This window comes from Schistocerca cancellata, chromosome 10 (assembly GCF_023864275.1).
Source record: "Schistocerca cancellata isolate TAMUIC-IGC-003103 chromosome 10, iqSchCanc2.1, whole genome shotgun sequence".
In the NCBI taxonomy this organism is placed as follows: Eukaryota; Metazoa; Arthropoda; class Insecta; order Orthoptera; family Acrididae; genus Schistocerca; species Schistocerca cancellata.
In genome coordinates this window covers 193238915-193259284 of record NC_064635.1, presented here as the reverse complement: position 1 = coordinate 193259284, position 20370 = coordinate 193238915, and the positions used below count along the sequence as shown (strand labels likewise).

Genomic DNA, 20370 nt, shown 5'->3' with positions numbered 1-20370 from the left:
GGAGTAAAACGTGTAATCTTAATAAATTTGTAAGCGATGGTGTTCCACAGCTCTTATACGTTTAAGAAATGTCATACTAACGTCTTGAGCTGCCGGTAAAATACTTTATTTATACAATCAGTTTCAGACGTCTGACCATCATCAGGTTCATAAAAGTATTCACAGCATCATGTTAAGCAAAATATAAAATAGTTATCGTAATATTAATTACGTCGTCAAATTCGCATTAATTGTACAAAACTGAAATACAGTACACAATACCGAACAAAAACAAACATGGCCCAAATCGCCCAGTGCTATACGCACAAAGCTGGCGTTCGCCAAATACTAAAATATAACATGTAACTACAGCAGGCAATCTTAGCCAGCTCCCGCTAGACCGAAAACACTCTTGATTCACAATATTATCTGTTCAGAATACATTCATAGTAACCGAATATGGCGCCTTGCTAGGTCGTAGCAAATGACGTAGCTGAAGGCTATGCTAAACTGTCGTCTCTGCAAATGAGAGCGTATATAGACAGTGAACCATCGCTAGCAAAGTCGGCTGTACAACTGGGGCGAGTGCTAGGGAGTCTCTCTAGACTAGACCTGCCGTGTGGCGGCGCTCGTCAAAAATAATTCCTCGTTCGCCGAGAATTTAAAAGCTAGACTGAATTAGAATCGCTCCAAATTATGCATCGTGCACCCAAGAGCAAAAAACTGACTTCGCTGGAGAAACTGGAGATTGCGAGACACTTTAAAGCGATTCTAATTCAGTCTAGCTTTTAAATTCTCGGCGAACGAGGAATTATTTTTGACGAGCGCCGCCACACGGCAGGTCTAGTGTAGAGAGACTCCCTAGCACTCGCCCCAGTTGCACAGCCGACTTTGCTAGCGATGGTTCACTGTCTATATACGCTCTCATTTGCAGAGACGACAGTTTAGCATAGCCTTCAGCTACGTCATTTGCTACGACCTAGCAAGGCGCCATATTCGGTTACTATGAATGTATTCTGAACAGATAATATTGTGAATCAAGAGCGACGTTCATCATTAATGGATTAAAGTTAAGTATCAAACTAATTACGTCCGCTTTCGAATTCTCAATCCTTGTCATGTTCCAGACCTCACGTCAGTATAGTACGTCCCTCCTCACGCCAGCCCGCGTGAGCTAAAACGCGTGCATTTCACCCTCCACTAGTAACACGGTGTTGGCTCTTCTGCCAACACAAAATTATTCATAAAAAGTTTTACCTGTGTACAATTGCTACTATTTCAAAAGAAAAGAAGTGACAGACAACGTACCATAAAATTGTTCTTACCTTGTGTAAGCCGTCAGATATTGTACAGTCAAGTACTGGGACATAAAAACAGTTACGTATTTTTTCCTTTTTTGTATTTCGATTCCCTCCCAGAGGAGAGGCGGCCTGGCAGCACCGTAATAAGCCGCTCTGCAGCTTACAGATAAAGTTAAAAAAACAAAATGAGGAGATGTAACAATAAAAAGAGGTGATACAACGGTGACTGTGTAAAACTGGTACAGGGCGAAAAAGTTGTGAAAAAAACATAAAAAACAAAGGGGTAAGTGATGCTGATTAAAAACACTTAGGAAGTAGACAGGCATAATTAAAAAACACAGCGATAGTCTGGTTTCTGTTCGCAACACTTTAAAAAGGGGACGCACAACACTGAACACATACGGAAAACACTGTGCTACAGAGTACGGAGGCATATGGGTATTGGGAGCAGGGAGGGGGGGGGGGGGGGGAAGGAAGGAGGGGAAGAGACCACAAGAAAAATAATTTTGGCAACTTAACTTACGGTAGCTAGAGGATTCCGTAACATAATAATCAAATATGGGCAGAGTGCAAGAGTTGGAGAAAAATACAATAGATAGCTAGTCAATCGTGTTCTGTGTAGTTGTGAGTGCATTATATCGGAGCCTAGCGAACCCGAACGTAGGAAAAATGTTGCCGCCCGTATAGTGTGTGCTTCTGTAACCAAGGGACCCAAAGTGTTTGCTGTTTCAAGAGTTACCGTATCGAAGATTTGTACTGCATACAACGTAAAGAGACATCATCTGCTAAATCACAACGCGAATGAAAGAGTGTATTGAGCGATCGTGACGGTTATTGAAGAGGACTGTAACGAAAAATAAAGAGGACGAGAGCTGCAATAGTCACTGCAGAACTGAATGTCGCACTCGTAAACTCTGTCAGCACCAAAGAAACACGAAGGGAGCACCATAAGAACGGAATTTCAGAATAGCTGGAATTCAGTAACCACTCAGCAGTGATGCAAATGCTCGTAAAAGGAAAAAGCGCTGCCGAAGCAATAAAACCTGGACTCTGGGGCAATAAGTCTCAGAGGATACTAGTTCTCTGGCGATAACTGATCACTGAAATTATTCAAAGCCTGGTCGGACGTCTGTCGTAAATGAGTAAATCAAAGTCAGTTGGTGTGTATCGCCCCAAGAGCACAGTGTCGGATTCATGTGGTGGTGAGTGAAGGCAATGGCTCCAGCAGTGTCTGCTGACTACTCTTTGCGGTGCTGCTGTGGCGAACCTCCTCAGCTGGTGATGCAGTTGCAACTGACTGCTCTGTGGCTGAATGGTCACTTAAAGGGACATTGTACGTGAAATTCTTTGAAATTTGACATTTTATGTTTTCTACTGTACAATGTACTTTGGATTTTCCTGAACATTTTCGTATATAATACATTAAAATCAGACAATCCTGAGACCTTCAAATAACATTTTGAATGTTGACGTGTAACTGTTAAATTTCCCGGCTACGCATATTCTGCTACAGTTGAGCAGTCATGTCTTGAGAACTATACAGTCTAGAAGGCTGTGAATTGCTTTGTTTTGTGCCTACTGCTACGTCTCAGAAGTTGGCATTACGAACAAACAAATCAGTCCTTTGTTTCTGATACTAGTTTTCGTTGAAAGCAGTGTGATTATCGGATATTTTTGTAGTAAGCGAACTTGTTCTGCTTTTTATATGTAAATAAAATGACTAAACGTAAAAGTAACTTCAAGAAACGTAATTTTGCGGATAATAGATGTGTGAGAGCTGCATTTTCTTCTGAAGTACTTGGAAACACGTGTGCTAGCAGTGAAGGCAATCACGATAATGTTTCTGAAGTGACCAGCCCCTTAGTGCATGGAAAACTTCAGAAATGGGTGACAGTCGTTAAAAGTAATGATATTATGGACAAAATCATTATTCATCTGCAAATTCTTACAAAAGTTCTTTCTGACTGTCTCCCGCTGCCTTTGTAGTGGTTTAGTTAAACTTTGCCGGCCGGTGTGGCCGAGCGGTTCTAGGCGATTTAGTCTGGAACCACGCGACTGCTACGGTCGCCGGTTCGAATCATGCCTCGGGCATGGATGTGTGTGATGTCCTTAGGTTAGTTAGGTTTAAGTAGTTCTGAGTTCTAGGGGACTGATGACTTCAGATGTTAAGTCCCATAGTGCTCCGAGCCATTTGAACAAATTAAATTTTATGAGGATATTGGAGAAATAATAGGTGTTGTGTCTAAATTAATTATTAAATGTCAGAAGTGCAAAAACGAAAAAGCATTTCATACTTCATCAAAGTGTTCACGGATGAAAGACTTAAGGTTCTGGAGAAGTTAGGGGTAAGATTTGGACAGAACACAGCTAAAGGACTGTGGGAACTGGATGATTTTTGTGTACGTGAATCAGAATTAGCTGCTCAGCAAATGACAAAAGAAGGAAGAAAGAAAAGGAGGAGCACTGGGCTGTTGTGACACTGAAGAAGACACAGACTATAGCCAGGGGAATTCTAGTGCATAAAAGAAGCAGAAATGTAAGTCTGTTTAAGAATTTGTGATAAAAAAATTATTGTTGTTGTTGTGGTCTTCACTCCTGAGACTGGTTTGATGCAGTTCTCCATGCTACCCTATCCAGTGCAAGCTTATTCATCTCCCAGTACCTACTGCAATCTACATCCTTCTGAATCCGCTTAGTGTATTCATCTCTTGGTCTCCCTCTACGATTTGTACCCTCCACGCTGCCCTCCAATGCTAAATTTTCGATCCCTTGTTGCCTCAGAACATGTCCTACCAACCAGTCCCTTCTTTTTGTCAAGTTGTGCCAGAAATTCCTCTTCTCCCCAATTCTATTCAATACCTCCTCATTAGTTACGTGATCTACCCATCTAATCTTCAGCATTCTTCTGTAGCGCCACATTTCGAAAGCTTCTATTCTCTTCTTGTCCGAACTACACTCCTGGAAATTGAAATAAGAACACCGTGAATTCATTGTCCCAGGAAGGGGAAACTTTATTGACACATTCCTGGGGTCAGATACATCACATGATCACACTGACAGAACCACAGGCACATAGACACAGGCAACAGAGCATGCACAATGTCGGCACTAGTACAGTGTATATTCACCTTTCGCAGCAATGCAGGCTGCTATTCTCCCATGGAGACGATCGTAGAGATGCTGGATGTAGTCCTGTGGAACGGCTTGCCATGCCATTTCCACCTGGCACCTCAGTTGGACCAACGTTCGTGCTGGACGTGCAGACCGCGTGAGACGACGCTTCATCCAGTCCCAAACATGCTCAATGGGGGACAGATCCGGAGATCTCGCTGGCCAGGGTAGTTGACTTACACCTTCTAGAGCACGTTGGGTGGCACGGGATACATGCGGACGTGCATTGTCCTGTTGGAACAGCAAGTTCCCTTGCCGGTCTAGGAATGGTAGAACGATGGGTTCGATGACGGTTTGGATGTACCGTGCACTATTCAGTGTCCCCTCGACGATCACCAGTGGTGTACGGCCAGTGTAGGAGATCGCTCCCCACACCATGATGCCGGGTGTTGGCCCTGTGTGCCTCGGTCGTATGCAGTCCTGATTGTGGCGCTCACCTGCACGGCGCCAAACACGCATACGAGCATCATTGGCACCAAGGCAGAAGCGACTCTCATCGCTGAAGACGACACATCTCCATTCGTCCCTCCATTCACGCCTGTCGCGACACCACTGGAGGCGGGCTGCACGATGTTGGGGCGTGAGCGGAAGACGGCCTAACGGTGTGCGGGACCGTAGCCCAGCTTCATGGAGACGGTTGCGAATGGTCCTCGCCGATACCCCAGGAGCAACAGTGTCCCTAATTTGCTGGGAAGTGGCGGTGCGGTCCCCTACGGCACTGCGTAGGATCCTACGGTCTTGGCGTGCATCCGTGCGTCGCTGCAGTCCGGTCCCAGGTCGACGGGCACGTGCACCTTCCGCCGACCACTGGCGACAACATCGATGTACTGTGGAGACCTCACGCCCCACGTGTTGAGCAATTCGGCGGTACGTCCACCCGGCCTCCCGCATGCCCACTATACACCCTCGCTCAAAGTCCGTCAACTGCACACACGGTTCACGTCCACGCTGTCGCGGCATGCTACCAGTGTTAAAGACTGCGATGGAGCTCCGTATGCCACGGCAAACTGGCTGACACTGACGGCGGCGCTGCACAAATGCTGCGCAGCTAGCGCCATTCGACGGCCAACACCGCGGTTCCTGGTGTGTCCGCTGTGCCGTGCGTGTGATCATTGCTTGTACAGCCCTCTCGCAGTGTCCGGAGCAAGTATGGTGGGTCTGACACACCGGTGTCAATGTGTTCTTTTTTCCATTTCCAGGAGAGTATTTATCGTCCATGTTTCACTTGCATACATGGCTACACTCCGTACAAATACTTTCAGAAACGACTTCCTGACCCTTAACTCTATACTCGATGTTAACAAATTTCTTTTCTTCAGAAACGCTTTCCTTGCCATTGCCAGTCTACATTTTATATCCTCTCTTCTTCGACCATCATCAGTTATTTTGCTCCCCAAATAGCAAAACTGCTTTACTACTTTAAGTGTCTCATTTCCTAATCTGAACTACATTTTTCGCAATAAATGACCCGTTTTCTAAAAAAGTACTGATGGTAGCGACATGAAATTTTCGCAGCATGCCAATGTGAGGTTCAATACATATGGAACTAGAATAATTGAAATATCCTGAGTTGTTTTGTTTTTATGTTCATTTATATACAAAATTCATTAAAAAACTGAGCATTTGAAAAAAAAAGATAACATGCCTCATAATACAAGTATAATAATAATTCAATAATTATGGAAAATTGTAAGATGGTGTCTTAAAAAGTATCCAAGATAATGGGTAACAAAATTTGTTAATTTAACATTCGCGGCGTAGGACATAAAATATCCCATTAAATACAGACTTGGCAGACTGGTACTTTCCCGGTGTTACCTCGATCGCACGATGGACGGACACAAGAAGACGCGTGCACGTAGCGAGCGGCATGTGCGAGGCATGCGTAGCGGATAGCGAAACTGGAGCCGCATGTTTCCGCGGTGTCTGCCGGAGTCTAACATCAGAACAAGTGCCCTGTCTTGGTTGGCCGCTACGGTGATACAGTAGTCGACCACAGAGTAATTGCACCGGGGCTGAGGGCACTTCGGTAGGCTTATCGTGAGTTGTTATCACGATAATTTAATGAGTGCACGCCGAGCCATTTGGTAACATATGCACAACTGCCTTGGAATAATCCATAGTGTAATACGCTTTCGTCAGCCGCCACTATACTTGTTCACTGTACGGTAACTGTGAACCTCTGATAACGGCCACAGGAACCAACTGCAGTCGGTATGCACGTGACAGCACTTAGGCTTGAGGCAGTTTGTATACATCACAGAAGATTCGTCTTAGTGTCACTATGCTACACTACCAGGTCAAAGGATGAATATTTCACACTTCCTCCTGGTTAGACAAATGGAGCAAATAGTTTGGTTCTTTTTGCGTCTGACATGATCTTGCGGTGGGCTTAATGGGACTTACGAAGGTAACATTAGTTAATGGGGGGGGGGGGTCGCTCGGAAAATCACAAGAAAAGTTTTTTTCATTAATTAAAACTTCCGGGCTGAATTGCCGTGGTCCATATATAAAACTGCTTCTCCCTCCTGACGTTTCGTTGCCTACTGCGGGCAACATCATCTGAGGTGAGTCGGCGACTGGCTGCTGGGCGCTGGAGGTCCCGCTTGTATAGAGCGCTTAGATGGCGCCACCACTCATCACGTGCTTTCGACTTTAAAACTATCTCTGGCTAGTGCCAGCTCTCTCAATATAGGTAATCGACAGTCACTTCTTTGGTACAGAGTCAGCCGCCATATCTTGTATAGTTTTAATCCTTCTTCTTTTTTTATTAAAATTATTTTCGTGCTTGTAGATAGCTTCTCTATACATGCGGGTATAATAATGTGAGGTCCTAGCTATCACGTTTGTCTCACTAAATTTTATTTCGTGATCACCGTCTTTGAAAACGTGTTCCGCTGCAGCTGATTTGTCAATTTGTCCCGATCTACAGTTCCTTTTGTGTTCCGTTAGGCGGGTATTAACACTTCTTTTAGTTGTTCCAGTATAAACCATGCCACAGCTACACGGAATTTTATACACACCTGGGGTAGCTAAGGGGTGTCGTGCGTCTTTCACCGACCTTAAACTACCACTAATTTTCTTGGTAGGTCGAAAGACTGTCCCCACTTGAAACTTGGCCAAAATCTTCCCAATACGGTCCGTGATGTTACGAATAAATGGAAGAAAAACTTTTCCAGCCGACGGTTGTCGTTGTCGTGTATTTTCGGACACTTTTCTTCTAGGGTGGAGTGCTCGATCTATTTCGTTGTCAGTGTACCCATTTCTCTTGAAAACCGTTCGCAAATGGATTAATTCATCTTGCAAATAAATTGGCTCACAGATGTTATTAGCCCTGTCCACTAAAGTTTTTATGACTCCTCTCTTCTGCCTAGGATGATGATTCGAATCCTTATGTAGGTAACGATCGGTGTGTGTGTCTTTCCTATATACCTTGTGCCCTAAAGTCCCATCTGCCCGTTTAATAACCAATACATCCAAAATATTTAGTTGTCCATTACTCTCTTTCTCCATGGTGAATTGTATCTTTGGATCGAAACTGTTTATGTGTACCAAAAAATCACTCAGTTCCTCTTTAGCACGATTCCATATCACAAAGGTGTCATCCACGTATCGATACCATATGAAAGGGCTTTTTTTGGCCGACTGCAGCACTTGTTGTTCAAAAAATTCCATAAATAGATTAGCAATAGCAGGGCTCAGAGGGCTACCCATGGCCACACCATCAATTTGTTCATTAAAACTCGTTGTTATATTGAAAATAAGTCGAGGATAGACAATGTCGAAGCAAAGCTATTTTATCAGTAGGAAACATATCAGCTATGTAATAAAGAGCTTCTACATCTACATTTATACTCCGCAAGCCACCTAATGTTGTGTGGCGGAGGGCACTTTACGTGCCTCTGTCATTACCTCCCTTTCCTGTTCCAGTCGCGTATGGTTCGCGGGAAGAACGACTGTCTGAAAGCCTCCGTGCGCGCTCTAATCTCTCTAATTTTACATTCGTGATCTCCTCGGGAGGTATAAGTACGGGGAAGCAATATATTCGATACCTCATCCAGAAACGCACCCTCTCGAAACCTGGCGAGCAAGCTACACCGCGATGCAGAGCGCCTCTCTTGCAGAGTCTGCCACTTGAGTTTGTTAAACATCTCCGTAACGCTATCACGGTTACCAAATAACCCTGTGACGAAACGCGCCGCTCTCCTTTGGATCTTCTCTATCTCCTCCGTCAACCCGATCTGGTATGGATCCCGTCAACAGGGGCCATGGTGAACAGGGGCCATGGTGAACAGGGGTACTACATGTTATTAAAAGTTTTTTTACTATATTTTCGCCGTCACCAGCGGATCAAAACCCAGCCGAGCATTCCAGTACGGCTCTGCACACAAAATGGTTGAAATTTTTACTATATATTCCTAAATTCCCGATGTCGAATATCTCTCTTTCCAAGCATTTATCCCGACTGGTGGGGTCTGCTGTTACGGTTAACCAGATCTGGCGTGTTAATTTTAAGGGGTGGCAGGATACCCTTCCTGTCGCCACCCTGCACCCCTCTGGGACGGAATGTGCACACCCCCAAATGTCTGCGTCTAGTGGAATAGCGCGAAGGTGTTTCAGACGTGTGCGAGTCGTATAACTGAGGTGGCACGTGGGCAACAGCCCGGTATTCACCTAGCAGGATGTGGAAAACCGGCTGAAAACCACATCCAGGCTGGCCGGCACTCCAGCCCTCGTCGTTAGTTCACTGGGATGGCAAGTGAGAGCATGAGGGAGACAGTGACAGAGAGTAGACTGTAGTAGTAGGACAGAACGAAGGACGCAGGAGACAATGACAGTTAGACACAAAGAGGTACGCATTGGACTGAATGAGCGAGTGAGAAAGAACAACTGGGAGTGGATGGGTGTGAGCAGCTTACGGTGATGGCCTAGTGTGTGTGAGTGAGTTACAGATAGAGGAGCGTGTGGGAGTTTGAGGTGAGCTGAAAATTTTAAAAAAAGTATGACTATGTTCGCATGACAAAGTTTTTGGTAAAAATTTTAAAGATACTGAGGAAAGTAAAATGAGGTACCTGTTACCCGACTTTTCTGTCAGAGTCTTTTAAATTTTTGCGCTCCGATAGCATTTTCCCACTGGCAATGTAATGGTTAGGTAGTACGAGGACTATTCAGAAAGTAAGGAATGATAGATCGCGAAATGGAAACCACAGTGAAAATCAAAACTGTTTTATTTGCAACAGTTAGCTACAACTTCCAGCTACTTATCTCCACAGTCGCCGATCCGACTTAGACGTTTGTTGTAGCGTTGTACCAACTCTCGAATGCCCTCGTTATAGAAGGTAGCCGCCAGTGCTTTCCGCCAATTCTCCACGCTGGCCTACAGCACGCTGTCTGTGCCAAAATGTTGTCGTCATAGGCAGAGGTTCATGTGAGCAGAGATGAAACTCAGAGGGAGATAATTACGGGCTGTAATCAAACATTGCCAATTGAAAACGACGAGGGAGCATCTTCATTGCCCCTGCAGAATGCGGCTGAGAATTGTCGTGAAGAAGAAAAGGCACGGCAGTTATGTAATGTTGGCTGCATAGCTTCAGGCGAAATATCTCACAAGGCCCACGTACTTGTCGGGTGACATTGTTCTAGGTATCTTTATGTGCTCCCTGTGTGCTCAGAACTAAAAAAAACGACATAACGCTATAGACGGGCATACTAGAGATACTGGCCAACACACCTGTGCAAAACTTCATCGGATTTTCACTGTGGTTTCCATTTCGCGACCGAACCTTCCTTACTTTCCGAATAACCCTGGTACAATCCAGCTTGTGCTCTGAAGCAGCACCAAACGACGTACAGAAAACCGTCGCTAGATTTTGTGCTGCAGGTAGACGACGTCGTAGGATACATCAATTTCAGTCAGATTTGAATTTCGTAGTAGTATGAACTGAATAGAACTGGGGAGAGCAGAAATTTTTTGTACAGCTTGATTAAAATAAGGGATCGGTTAATAGGGCACGTTCTGAGACATCAAAGTTTAGTATCGTAGGGAAGTTTGTGGGAAAATACCGTAGAGTGAGACCTAGAAATGAATACAGTAAGCAGATTCATAAAGATGTAGGTTGCATTAGTTATTCGGATATGAAGAGGCTCGCACAGGATAGAGTAGCACAGAGAGCTGCATCAAATCAGGGTTCGGACTGAAGACCATGATACCGACAATGAACCCATTTATCAGTATGATGTTTTGTCTCCTCCAACCAGGATACATGAGCTCATGCAGTTGGGAAGCATGTAGCTTGTATCCTTTCCTGAGACAAGTTAGCCCACAACCGTTGTGACTGTAGCTTGTTGCAATGGGGCAAAACCGACGTCCAATGTGGTCTGACAGATGTTCCACTGGGGACAGATCTGAGGATGTTGCTGGTCATGGGAGTACCTCGTCATCAAGCAGACAGTTTATAGAGAGACGTGAAACTTCCTGTCAGATTAAAACTGTGTGCCGGACCGAGACTCGAACTCTGGACCTTTGGCTATCGCGGGCAAGTGCTCTACCATCTGAGGTACCCAAGCATGACTCACGGCCCGTCCTCAGTGCTTTACTTCCGCCAGTACCTCGTCTCCTACTTTCCAAACTTCACAGAAGCTCTCCTGCTCGCAATTTGGAAAGTAGAATGTTTGAGTAATTCAGATGGTAGAGCACTTGCCCGCGAACGGCAAAGGTCCCGAGTTCGAGTCTCGGTCCGGCACACAATTTTAATTTGCCAGGAAGTTTCATATCAGCGCACACTCCGCTGCAGAGTGAAAATCTCATTCTGTATAGAGAGAAGTGTTACATATGGACAAATATTGTCCTGTTGAAACATAGGGTATTGTCGCGTTAGAAGTAACACGTGAGGACGCAGGATGCCCGTGAAGTACTCCTGTGCCGCCAGAGTTCACCCAGTCACTAACAGCGATGGCTCTTCACACCCTAACGCTAGGACTATCACAGCTGAGCCTCCCGAAGACGCTGAAATAATAGGACCTCTTCCCAGGTCGCCGCCAATCTCGCCGACGATGGTCAGTTGTGGTATGCAGAAGTGCGATTCAGCGTTGAACACAATACGACGCTGTTCATTAGCTGTCAATGCTTCATGGTGATGGAACCCTCCAAAGACACCCATTTGTATTGCGGTGTTAATGGCGTCCTACAAATAGGACAGTAATTCCCTAGTTCGGCTGCTGCTTGTCTCTAACCATTGGTGCTGGAGGACACAGAATTTTACATGACACAACATGGAGTCCACTACTTGTTCTTGGTCGGCAGGCACAGATGTTAAGAGGTTAGGATGTGCTTAATGCCCAATATGGGGATCCTGGTTATCAGATGTGGTTGACCAGAACTTTTGTGACGAGTATGCCCACCATCCCCTTCCCATCTATTCCAACCTCGAGCCACTGCCGTATTCGAATGCTCCACAAATCTGGATACTACACGACTCTACCAGTCAGCCAAATGTACGTTCAGAATGAGGCCCCTTAAAATATCAGGTGCTGATAATGCTGTCTCACAATTGCACGAGGAAGTGTCCTTCAGTGATCGCTCAACATCTGTCGCTGTTCACACGTTTTATATGCTGTACATGGCCTGACAACAGCACCAAACACCAACAATACTAACGCATTTTGGGGACCGTTCTGCCTGTCACAGAAAGTTTGCAACTCTAATAATTTACGTACCTGCCGATGTGTATGAAGTCACATTGACATTATGCCATATCTTCTGGGGGTTTCAGTGTTTTTTGTGAGACAGTGGATATAAACTGAGCAGTAAGATTATCCACACGCCGATAGCATGTATTTACAGAAAATTTACGATTGGTAACAACCATCTTTCATGAGGGATGTTTCTCGCGTTTCGTTCCTATTCTAAAGAATGTATTACACTGAGATGACAAACGTCATGGGTTAGCTCCTAATATCGTGTGGATTTTCATTTTTCGAAGCTTAGTGCACCTCCTCGACGTGCCACAGACTCAACAAATTGTTGGAGGTCCCCTGCAGAAATACAGTACCATAGTGCCTCTATAGCTGTCCGTAATTGCGGAAGGGTTACCGTGGCACGAACTGACCTCTCGGTTATGTCCAATAAATGTTCTATTAAGTTCATGTCGGGCGATTCGTGTGGACAAATCGTTCGCACGAGTTCTCCAGAATGTTCTTCAAACCAGTCGCGAACAATTCTGGCCCGGCAACATGCGACATTGTCATCCATAAGAATTCCATCATTGTTTTGGAACACGAAGTCGATGAACGGCTGCAAATGGTCTGTCTCCAAGTAGCCGAACATAACCATTTACAGTGAATAATCGGTTCATTTGGAGCAGAGGACCCACACAGTCCATCAATGTAAACACAGCTCAGTCCATTATGGGGCCACCACCATCTTGCACAGTGCCTCGTTGACAACTTCGGTTCATGGCGTCGTGGAGTCCGCGAAATACTCGAAACCTACCATCGGCTCATACCAACTGAAATAGGGTCTCATCTGACCAGGTCACGGTTTTCCAGTCGTTTATGGTCCAACCGATATGGTCACGATCCTAGAAGAGGTACTGCAGACGGTGTCGTGCTGTTGACAAAGGTACCCGCATCTGTCGTCTGCTGCCATAGCTCATTAACGCAAAATTTCACCGCACCGTGCTATCAGATACGTTCCTCGTACGTCCCAAAAAAATGGTTCAAATGGCTCCTAACACTATGGGACTCAACATCTGAGGTCATCAGTCTCCTAGAACTCAGAACTACTTAAACCTAACTAACCTAAGGACATCACACACATCCATTCTCGAGGCAGGAGTCGAACCTGCGACCGTAGCGGTCGCGCGGTTCCAAACTGTAGCGCCTAGAACCGCTTGGCCATACTGGGCGGCCGTACGTCCCACATCAATGTCTGCGGTTATTTCACGAAATTTTGCTTGTCTGTTAGCACTGACGCCTCAACGCAAACGCTGCTGCTGTCGGTCGTAAAGTGAAGACCGTCCGCCACTGCGTTGTCTGCAGTGAGAGGTATCGCCTGAAATTTAGTATTCTCGGCGTATTCTTGACGCTGTGCATTACGGAATATTGAATTTTCTAACAATTTCAAAATAAAATGTCCGAATCGTCTATCCCCGTCTACAGTTCCGCATTTAAAAGTCTGTTAATTCCCCTCTTGCAGCCGTAACCACGTCGTAAACCTCTTCACATGAATCACCTGAGTAGAAATGACAATTCCGCCAACGCACTGTTCTTTTATACCTTGTGTAAGTGATTGAGCATATCGCTATCCAACGACTTTTGTCACCCCACTGGACTGCATCATCATGGACTGCTGATTTTTCGTTTGTCTAATCTGCCAACGTAGAGCTGTAAAGGATTCAGTTGGCTTCGGCTTTTGCTGGCCGCCTTATCTTAACTGCTATTTCGGCATGTACTGTACGTCGTTCTCCTTTTGCAGTCTTCTACAAGCTGACCTGACAGTTGCCACTATCCTGATCTCCATGGGGGCCGTGCTGGGCAAAGTGACGCCACTGCAGCTCGTGGTTATGGGGTTCATAGAGACTGCCATCTGCACAGCCAACGAACATCTGGGAGTCTCAGTGCTCAAGGTAAGCTGGGTCCAACAAAATGAGACACACACATCCTTAGCTCAATTAGTCTCCTTAAAATTCCTTTTCCCGGAATTCGCTATATTAGAAAAATCTATTTTTACGCCTACAAATTCTTGTATCTTCCACTACGATCATTGTAATTAATATCACAATTGTTGTCATTATTATTAACATTATTGTTATTATTGTTCCTCTTATCACTATTAGTGGCAGCAGAGCCAACATTAACTTTGTTAGCTCACTGTCAGCACAGTTTACTCATACTACTACTTAAGACATTCAAATCATTTTAATACTAGTTGTCTTAGTTATTTCTTAGTTAACTATGGTATAATAGATACTGTATGTGTGAAAGCTTGGTCAGATATAAGACAGGGCCTGATGGGTCTCATCAGTCAGGTTAAACAAATAAACAAATAAAATAAATAAATATGGCTGACGTGAATTTTTCACAAAAGAATGAATAGACTGGTAAGAAGCGGACCCCAGGGAACATCAATTTGGGTTGCAGAGAGGACATGTAAGGTACGTGGAGTATTCCAAAAGTAAGGTCCAATCAGTCGTGAAATAGAAACCACAGTGAAAATCCGTTAAAGCTTTGCATAGGTGTGTTGGACAGTGACTCTAGCATCCCCGAGGATCGCGTCACGCATGTCTTTTCAGTTCTAAGTGCACAGTGAGCACGTAAAGATGCCTAGAAAACAGTGCCTCCGGCCAAGAATGAGGCCCTGGCATGAGATTTCGCCTGATGTCATACAGCCCACATAACATACCTGTCATGCGTTTCCTTTGGCATGACAATTCTTCGCTGAATTCTGCAGGGTGAAGATTCTCCTGCAGCGTTTTCCATGGGAAATGTTTGATCGCCCTCCATACAGCCTGGACTTTGCTCCCCGCTGATTTTTATCTCTGCTCACAAGAACCGCTGGCTATGAAGTCAGCTATTTCGCACAGACAACGAATTGCAAATCAACATAGAAAACTGGTGAAAAGTGCAGGCGGCTGCCTTCTATGAAGAGGGTATTGGAAAGTTGGTACACCGCTACGACAAATATCTCAGTCGAAGCAGCGACTATGTAGAGACGTTGCTGGAAGGCCGCGGCTAACTATTGCAAATAAACACCTTTCATTTTCACTGTGGTTTCCATTCCGCGACCGATCGGACCTTACTTTCGGAATGCCCCTCATAAAACTGTGCGAATGACATAGAAGATTCCTACAAGAAATGCGAATGGCAGTTTACAGCATTTGCAGATTTAGAGAAAGGTTTGAAAATGCTGACTCGAATACAATCTTTGAAATTCTGAAGGTAGCAGGGATAAAATACAAGAAGCGAAATGTTACCTACAGCTTTTACAGAATCCAGATGTCGAAGGATATGAAGGGGAAGCAGTAGCTGAGAAGGGAGTGAGACAGGTTTGTAACCTTTCAGCTATACCTTTGAGCACTTTGTAACGTAAACCAACAAGAAATTTAGAAAGTTAAATAAGGTTCAGCTTTAAGAAATAAAAACATCGATTAACTATGACATAAAGTCACACAAGAGATGTGCACCCATTCTGAAATTTTGTAACGTTGAAACAGTGTTAATATGGACACTGCAAAGAATACAAGGGAGCCATAGGTTGTTTGTCAATTAATTTGTTTAATGACGCATTTCAGTGTAATCATCAGCAGATAATCTGAAAGAGTAACACCACATCAAACAGCACAGTGGAAACAGATTGATAATTGCAAAGTTATTACATAAATTCGAAGACTGTTCGGAAAGTAAAGTCTTATCAGAAGCGGACTGGAAACCACAGTGAAACACAAAAGTGTTTTGTTCGCAAAAGTGCAGGCTGTGTGGTGGGTGCCCAAACACTTCCCATCGAACAACCTGCTACACTACTGGCCATTAAAATTGCTATACCAAGAAGAAATGCAGATGGTAAACGGGTATTCATTGGACAAATATATTATACTAGAACTGACATGTGATTACATTATCACATAATTTGGGTGCATAGATCCTAAGGAATCAGTACCCAGAACAACCACTTCTGGCCGTAATAACGGCCTTGATACGCCTGGGCATTGAGTGAAACAGAGCTTGGATGGCGTGTACAGGTACAGCTGCCCATGCGGCTAGTGACTGGCATATTGTGACGAGCCAGTTGCTCGGCCCTAATTAACCAGACGTTTCAGTTGGAGAGAGATATGGAGAATGTGCTGGCCAGAGCAGCAGTCGAACATTTTCTATATCCAGAAAGGACCGTACAGGACCTGCAACATGCGGTCGTGCATTATCCTCCTGAAATGTAGGGTTTCGCAGGGATCGAATGAAGGGTAGAGCCACGGGTCGTAACACATCTGAAATGTAACGTCCGCTGTTTTTTAAGTGGCGTCAATGTGACCAAGAGGTTACCGAGACGTGTAACCAATGGCACCCCACACCATCACGCCGGGTGATACGCCAGTATGGCGATTACGAATACACGCTTCCAATGTGCGTTCACCGGGGTGTCGCCAAACAAGGATGTGACCATCATGATGCTGTAAAGAGAACCTGGATTCACCGAAAAAATGACGTTTTGCCATTCGTGCTCCCAGGTTCGTCGTTGAGTACACCATCGCAAGCACTCCTGTCTGTGATGCAGTGTCAGGGGTAACCGCAGCATTGGTCTCCGGGCTGATAGTCCATGCTGCTGCAAACGTCGTCGAAGTGTTCGTGCAGATGGTTGTTGTCTTGCAAACGACCCCATCTGTTGACTCAGGGACCGAGACGTGGCTGTAAGATCCGTTACAGCCATGCAGATAAGATGCCTGTCATCTCGACTGCTAGTGATACGAGGACGTTCGGATCAAGCACGACGTTCCGTATTACCCTCCTGAACCCACCGATTCCATATTCTGCTAACAGTCATTGGATCTCGACCAACACGAGCAGCACTGTCGCAATCGCGATAGGCTACAATCCGACCTTTATCAATGTCGGAAACGTGATGGTATGCATTTCTCCTACTTACACGAAGCATCACAACAACGTTTCACCAGGCAACGCCGGTCAACTGCTGTTTGTGTATGAGAAATCGGTTGGAAACTTTCCTGATGTCAGCACGTTGTAGGTGTCGCCACCGGCGCCAACCTTGTGTGAATGCTCTGAAAAGCTAATCATTTGCATATCACAGCATCTTCTTCCTGTCGGTTAAATTTCGCGTCTGTAGCACGTCATCTTCGTGGTGTAGCAATTTTAATGGCCAGTAGTGTAGTTTGTCCTCATTGCCCCTGAAGTGTGCAGCCGAGAACTGTCATGAAAAAAGAAACGCATGACAGTTATGTTATGTGGGCTGCATGTCGTTAGGCGAAATCGCTCATTCGGCCCAAATACTTGGCGGGAGACTAGATTCTAAGCATCTTTACGTGCTCACTGAGCGCTCAGAACTGAACAGAGTGAAGTGACGCGATTTACGTGCATACTGCGATGCAAAACATCGATATAAAGCTTCATCAGACTTTCACTGTGTTTTTCACTTCGTGGTCGAGCAGACCTTACTTCGCGAATAGCTCTTGTATTTCACAAACTGATGCAAAATTTGTGTAAAGTTACAGTTTTTTTGTGTGTGTGTGTGTGGGGGGGGGGGGGGGGGCTGTCAACAGTCTCCTGACTGGTTTGATCTGAGCCAACCTCTTCATCTCAGAGTAGTACTTGCAACCTACGTAAATAATTCCCTAGATGTATTCCAATCTCTGTTTTCATCTACAGTTTTTGCCCTCTACAGATCCCTCTAGTACCATGTAAGTCATTCCCTCATGTCTTAGCAGATGTCCTATATCCTGTCCCTTCTCCTTATCAGTGTTTCCCACATATTACTTTCCTCTCCGACTCTGCGCAGAACCTCCTCATTCCTTACCTTATCAGTCCAACTAATTTTCAACATTCTTGCGTAGCACCACACCTAAATGCTTAGATTCTCTTTTGTTCCGGTTTTTCCACGGTCCATGTTTCACTAAGATACAATGCTGTGCTCTAAACGTACATTCTCAGAAATTTCTTCCTCAAATTAGGTCCTATGTTTGATGCTACAAGACTTCTCTTGGCCAGGGATGTCCTTTTTGCCATTGCTAGTCTGCTTTTGATGTCCTCCTTGCTCCATCCGTGATTGGCTATTTTGCTGCCTGGGTAGCTGAATTCCTTAACTTCATCTGCATCGTGACCATAAAACCTGATGTTAAGTTTCTCAATGTTCTCGTTTCTGCTACTTCTCATTACTTTCGTCTTCCTTCGATTTACTATCTGTCCATATTGTGTACTCATTAGACTGTTCATTCCATTCGGCAGATCATGTAACTCTTCTTCACATTCACTCCGGGTAGCAATGTCATCAGCGAATCGTATCATCGATATCCTTTCATCTTCAATTTTAATTCCACTCCTGATCCTTTCTTTTATTTCCATCATTGCTTCTTCGATGTGCAGATTGAACAGTAGGGCCAAAAGACTACATCCGTATCTTACACCCCTTCTACTCCGAGCACTTCGTTCTTGATCGTCCACTCTTATTATTCCCTCTTGGATCTTGTATATATTGTATATTACCCGTCTCTGCCTATAACTTACCCCTATTTTGTTCAAATAACTTACGGTTTTGCTGCCGGATGACGTCGTCGACCACCGTCGATATTTCGACAGGAGCACACCCTGCCATTCTCAAGGTACAAATGCAAGGAAGAAGAAAAGTGCAAGCAAATTTAATACCTCGGTTCACAGAGGAGGAACAAGGAAGACACCACACACAGAACAAGAACACAAACAAAGGTAACCAACATCAGAAATATCGATAGTTACTATTAATCAACAGGTGAGGTAGCACTAATTCTGTCCCTCTGCTTTTTGACGAGAGACAGAGCCGCATTCCAAGCAGCATTTAAACAAAATCCACCATCTCTGTTAATAAGGTTGCTTGATAGTCTGATTTCAACAGCTTCCTTAATAACACTATCCCAATAGCTGGACGTGCAAGCCAGAACCTCCGTGTTGTTGTATTTCGTAGGATGACCGGTGTCAAGGATTTGTTCTGCAATAGCGGATATGCTCGGCTGTTGCAAGCGTGTGTGACGCTTATGTTCAATACACCGGTCTTCCACAGTCCTGATTGTCTGACCAATATATGACATGCCACAACTCCAAGGAATACGATAGACCCCAGCCTTACGCAAACCAATATCATCTTTTACGGACGCCAACAGGGCCTTAATCTTAGTAGGAGGTCGAAAAACACATTTCACATCATATTTCAGCAAAATACGGCCAATCCTGTTGGAAATGCTTCCTGCGTAAGGCAAAAAGGCCGTAGACTTAGGTGCCACTTCGTTGCTATCGTCACTCACCTGTTGTACAGAAGGCTGATGGCGCAACGCACGTTTGCTCTGCCTCTCACTATAGCCATTCTGACGAAAGGTGACTTTGAGATGTGAAGCTCAGCTGCCAAACTTTCAGGGTCTGAGATAATGTGGGCCCTGTGAACCAAGGTGCAAAGTACTCCTTCACGCTGAGCTGGATGGTGACAACTATCAGCTCGCAGATACAAGTCAGTGTGGGTGGGCTTCCTATAAACAGAATGTCCCAACGTACCATCAGTCTTTCTTTTGACCAACACATCAAGGAAGGGAAGGCATCTATTCTTTTCCACCTCCATAGTGAACTGAATATTCGGGTGGATTGAATTCAGATGTTCCAAAAAGCGGTTTAATTCTCACTACCATGAGGCCAAACAACAAAAGTATCGTCCACATATCTAAAAAAACACGGACGTTTCAAAGCACGTTGCTCAAAGTCCTCCATAAACAAATTGGCCACAATAGGTGAAAAAGCAGGTGTTGACAGATGTGAAAATTACCGAACTATCAGTTTAATAAGGCACAGCTGCAAAATACTAACGCGAATTCTTTACAGACGAATGAAAAAACTGGTAGAAGCGGACCTCGGGGAAGATCAGTTTGGATTCCGTAGAAATGTTGGAACACGTGAGGCAATACTAACCTTACGACTTATCTTAGAAGAAAGATTAAGAAAAGGCAAACCTACGTTTCTAGCATTTGTAGACTTACAGAAAGCTTTTGACAATGTTCACTGGAATACTCTCTTCCACATTCTAAAGGTGGCAAGGATAAAATACAGGGAGCGAAAGGCTATTTACAATTTGTACAGAAACCAGACGGCAGTTATAAGAGTCGAGGAGCATGAAAGGGAAGCAGTGGTTGGGAAAGGAGTGAGACAGGGTTGTAGCCTATCCCCGATGTTATTCAAT

General features: G+C 44.8%; 1 protein-coding gene across 1 annotated transcript in view; it reads left to right on the top strand.

Moving 5' to 3' along the window:
* The window catches only part of LOC126106476 (ammonium transporter Rh type B), a 165121-nt gene that overhangs the window by 59542 nt on the left and 85209 nt on the right, over positions 1–20370 (top strand). Inside the window, exon 4 of the mRNA XM_049912776.1 lies at positions 13927–14077. Within this exon, the coding sequence (XP_049768733.1) occupies positions 13927–14077 (151 nt within the window). The remainder of the gene's footprint in view (positions 1–13926; positions 14078–20370) is intronic.